We start from the raw sequence: 5,000 nt of genomic DNA on the forward strand, positions 1-5,000 counted from the left end.
AGGAACAGCAGACACCGGCTCAGGAACAGCAGACACCGGCTCAGGAACAGCAGACACCGGCTCAGGAACAGCAGACACCGGCTCAGGAACAGCAGACACCGGCTCAGGAACAGCAGACACCGGCTCAGGAACAGCAGACACCGGCTCAGGAACAGCAGACACCGGCTCAGGAACAGCAGACACCGGCTCAGGAACAGCAGACACCGGCTCAGGAACAGCAGACACCGGCTCAGGAACAGCAGACACCGGCTCAGGAACAGCAGACACCGGCTCAGGAACAGCAGACACCGGCTCAGGAACAGCAGACAGCGGCTCAGGAACAGCAGACAGCGGCTCAGGTACAGCAGACAGCGGCTCAGGTACAGACACAAGAACTGTAACAGTCACAAAGAACAGACACAAACACAGAAACAAACACTGGCTCTGGCGTTGGAACGGACATTGGCTACGGCCCTGGAACGGACACTGGCTCCGGCTCCGGAACGGGCACTGGCTCCGCCTCCGGAACGGGCACTGGCTCCGCCTCCGGAACGGGCACTGGCTCCGCCTCCGGAACGGGCACTGGCTCCGCCTCCGGAACGGGCACTGGCTCCGCCTCCGGCTCCGGAACGGGCACTGGCTCCGCCTCCGGCTCCGGAACGGGCACTGGCTCCGCCTCCGGCTCCGGAACGGGCACTGGCTCCGCCTCCGGCTCCGGAACGGGCACTGGCTCCGCCTCCGGCTCCGGAACGGGCACTGGCTCCGCCTCCGGCTCCGGAACGGGCACTGGCTCTGCCTCCGGCTCCGGAACGGGCACTGGCTCTGCCTCCGGCTCCGGAACGGGCACTGGCTCTGCCTCCGGCTCCGGCTCCGGAACGGGCACTGGCTCTGCCTCCGGCTCCGGCTCCGGAACGGGCACTGGCTCTGCCTCCGGCTCCGGCTCCGGAACGGGCACTGGCTCTGCCTCCGGCTCCGGCTCCGGAACGGGCACTGGCTCTGCCTCCGGCTCCGGCTCCGGAACGGGCACTGGCTCTGCCTCCGGCTCCGGCTCCGGAACGGGCACTGGCTTTGCCTCCGGCTCCGGCTCCGGAACGGGCACTGGCTCTGCCTCCGGCTCTGGAACAGGAGACACGGGCATGTCCAGGATCCGAGCCAGACGCTCCAGATAGTCCAGGTCCATGAAGGCAGACAGAACGTGAACAGTCTCTGACTGGGCAGACGGGACGTGAAACATCTCTCTATCACCTCCTCTACGGCGACCTCCACGGGTCCCGCGGAACTTTACCAACCGGGTCCCCTTAAACAACTCCCTTCTCTCCCGCTCGGTGTCTGGGGAAGAGATGTAGCAAAACATACCGCTGGATTGTTTGTGACGGATTCCTTCTGTCACGATAACCACACGGGAAGTAGAGAATCCATGAGTAGTAGTTTAATAAAGCGTAATCCAAACTCGTCGTCAACATGCAGGGGTCAAAATCCAAATAAAGACGTAAAAACAAGAAACAAAACAGGAACTCAAACAATAACAGACCTGAAGTGGTGTGACACAAAACAAGGAATCCGTAACAAATACTAAAACAGACAGGGTATTTATACACACAATCTAACAAGGTGATGGGAAACAGCTGAGTGCAATGAACTGATGAGTGACAGACAGAATGCTGGGAAATGAAGTCAAATGTGAAAGACTCTAGTGACAAACAAGGGAAACACAACCAGACACTGTGACTACATGTGTGCATTTCCATCATGTAAAGGGACTTTGCATTTAATGTGTTTCTTTACAAGTCAAATCTTACAATACGCTTTTTACAATACAGATTGTTTCAAAGCAGCTTTACAGAGATAACAGGAAAATAATGTTGTAATAATATTGTTAAATATAAAATTAGATGGGGGATTACAGGGAGTTAATTAAATTACGGGGAATCAAACTTACTGATTAAATTACTGAGACTTTAGGACTGTAAATCTGTGTTAATACACCTCTAGATACTGCAAATGACCATCAAAACACCTGTATATGTGGATATATGAACACCATCACTGACTGCACACACACACACACACACACACATGGAGCGATCACTTTTCAGGCTGCTGTGTTTATGTTTGGTGAACAGCTCATTCCCACAACAGAGAAAGTCAGTTTGAAACACAGAGGATAGTTTATCCTGACTGAGACGAGCTCGAGCGTGTGTGTGTGTGTGTGTGTGTGTGTGTGTGTGTGTGTGTGTGTGTGTGTGTGTGTGTGTGTGTGTGTGTGTGTGTGTGTGTGTGTGTGTGTGTGTGTGTGTGTGTGTGTGTGTGTGTGTGTGTGTGTGAGAGAAACTGAGGCGAGCTCGAGCCTGTGTGTGTCTGAGAGAGAGAGGTTTCAGCTTACAGTGCATACTTTACTCACAGAACGCTCCGGTTACACACACAAACACACACACACACACACTCACACAGTCACTCTCAATCTCTCACATACACACGCTTACACACACACAAACACACACACACACACATTCACTCTCACTCTCTCACATACACACGCTTACACACACAAACACTCACACACACACACACACACACACACACAGTCACTCTCACTCTCTCACATACACACGCTTACACACACACACACACACACACACACACACACATATTCACTCTCACATACACACACTTACAAACACTTACACAGTAACTCTCACTCTCTCACATACACACCATTACACACTCACTTACACAGTAACTCTCACTCTCTCACATACACACGCTTACACACACACTCACACAGTCTCTCTCACGTACACACGCTTACACACACACACACACCCACAGTCACTCACTCTCTCACATACACATGCTTACACACATATACACACACACACACACACACACACACACAATCACTCTCACTCTCTGACATACACACACACACACACAGTCACTCTCACTCTCTCACATACACACACACACGGTCACTGACTCTTCCACATACACACACTTACACACACACACTCTCACACACACACACAGCACTTAAACATGTCACTGTAATTCAGAAGATATAAAATATCAAAGCAAGTGTAATTTAACGTAAAGAAAGATGATAAAACAATAGATGTACTAACATGGACTAACATGACTGAGACTGAGTGTGTGAAGTTGGATTTCGAGTGGATGTCTGAAATCACACTATCATCATCATCATCATCATCATCATCCACTAACTCACTCACAAACACAGAACATCTTCAATTTACTATCAGTGACACCCTGATTTGATCATTTCAGTGTCCAAATACTTTCTTTTTCAAACAAAGTACTTGAGATGTGTGTGTGTGTGTGTGTGTGTATGTGTGTGTGTGTGTTCCTCAAGGCTCTTGATGAGGATCGTCATGGCGACCAGTCTCCGCCCCCCGGGCAAACGCTGGACACGCCCTCCAGACTTCTGCTGAAGATGAACAACAACACGCGTGTAAATAAACACACACATCGTGTTCTAGTGCTGCTCATTATGTTATGTCCAATTAAAATAATACACACACTACCAGTCAAAAGTTTTGGATCGGTAAGATTTTTAATGTTTTTGAAGGACGTCTCTTCTACTCACCATTTATTTAATTAAAAATACTAAACCCAGTAGTATTGTGAAATATTATTTCTATGTGAATATATAGTAAAGTGTAATTTATTCCTGTGATCAAAGCTGAATTTTCAGCATCATTACTCCAGTCTTCAGTGTCACATGATCCTTCAGAAATCACTATAATATGATGATTTGATGCTCAAGAAACATTTATGATTATTATCCGTGTTGAAAACTGTTATTTAAATGTTATTTTTCAGGATTCTTTGCTGAAGAGAAAGTTCAAAAGAACAGCATTTCAGATAACTTTCCATTCATCAAAGAATACTGAAAAAAACTGTTTTCAACATTGATAATAATCATAAATGTTTCTTGAGCATCAAATCATCATATTATAGTGATTTCTGAAGGATCATGTGACATCATGTGATCATGTACAATGTTCTGGTGCTGAGATATGGCTTATTCATGTTGTTCTGGTGGTTGCTAGGGCTTTGCTAGGGCTTTGCTTGGGTGTTCTGGGTGGTTGCTAGGCGGTTGCTAGGGTATTCTGGGTGGTTGCTAGGGTGTTGCTAGGCGGTTGCTAGGGTGTTCTGGGTGGTTCTAAGGCAGTTGCTAGGGTATTCTGGGTTGTTGCTAGGGCATTGCTAGGGTGTTCTGGGTGGTTTCTAGGTGGTTCTGGTAGGTTGCTAGGTGGTTCTGGGTGGTTGCTAGGCATTGATAGGGTGTTCTGGGTGGTTGCTAGGGTGTTGCTAGACGGTTGCTAGGGTGTTCTGGGTGGTTGCTAGGCAGTTGCTAGGGTATTCTGGGTCGTTGCTATGGCATTGCTAGGGTGTTCTGGGTGGTTGCTAGGTTGTTCTTGGTGGTTGCTAGGCATTACTAGGGTGTTCTGGGTGGTTGCTAGGGTGTTTTGCTAGGTGGTTGCTAGGGTGTTCTGGGTGGTTGCTATGGTGTTCTTAGCATTTTCTAGCACTTACCAAATCGCTATTAGCATTTAGAGCATATAGGTCTTTCAAAATGGTTGCTAGGGTATTCTGTTCGGTTGCTAGGGAGTGGCTTTGCAGCTGCCAATCGTGAAACTCCAAAGGCTGCTTGTCAGTATGAATGATATTGATATTAAATGATATATTTATTACAGTATATCATGTGACGTTTATGTAAAGTAATTAGTGCTGTGAAATGATTGCTTTCTCTCTCCCTCTGCAGGTGTGTGATTGGTGTAAGCACGTGCGTCACACTAAAGAGTACCTGGACTTCGGTTCGGGTGAGGAGCGACTGCAGTTCTGCAGCACCAAATGTCTAAACCAGTACAAGATGGACGTGTTTTACCGGGAAGCTCGTGCCGCGCTCACCAGCGGCAAAGACGAGGAGAACCGGCCCAAACCGGTCATCGCGGAAAACCAGAAACTTCTGACCCCGGAGGCATGGGATTCTCCGGCCA

General features: G+C 48.6%; 1 protein-coding gene across 1 annotated transcript in view; it reads left to right on the forward strand.

Moving 5' to 3' along the window:
• The window catches only part of LOC143740007 (sine oculis-binding protein homolog B-like), a 26,234-nt gene that overhangs the window by 15,263 nt on the left and 5,971 nt on the right, over positions 1 to 5,000 (forward strand). Inside the window, exons 5-6 of the mRNA XM_077232019.1 lie at positions 3,350 to 3,448; positions 4,766 to 5,000. The exon at positions 4,766 to 5,000 is cut by the window's right edge and continues 1,204 nt beyond it. Of these exons, the coding sequence (XP_077088134.1) occupies positions 3,350 to 3,448; positions 4,766 to 5,000 (334 nt within the window). The remainder of the gene's footprint in view (positions 1 to 3,349; positions 3,449 to 4,765) is intronic.

This window comes from Siphateles boraxobius, unplaced genomic scaffold, assembly GCF_051911475.1.
Source record: "Siphateles boraxobius isolate OS27281-9 unplaced genomic scaffold, OSU_SipBor_1 162, whole genome shotgun sequence".
NCBI lineage: Eukaryota > Metazoa > Chordata > Actinopteri > Cypriniformes > Leuciscidae > Siphateles > Siphateles boraxobius.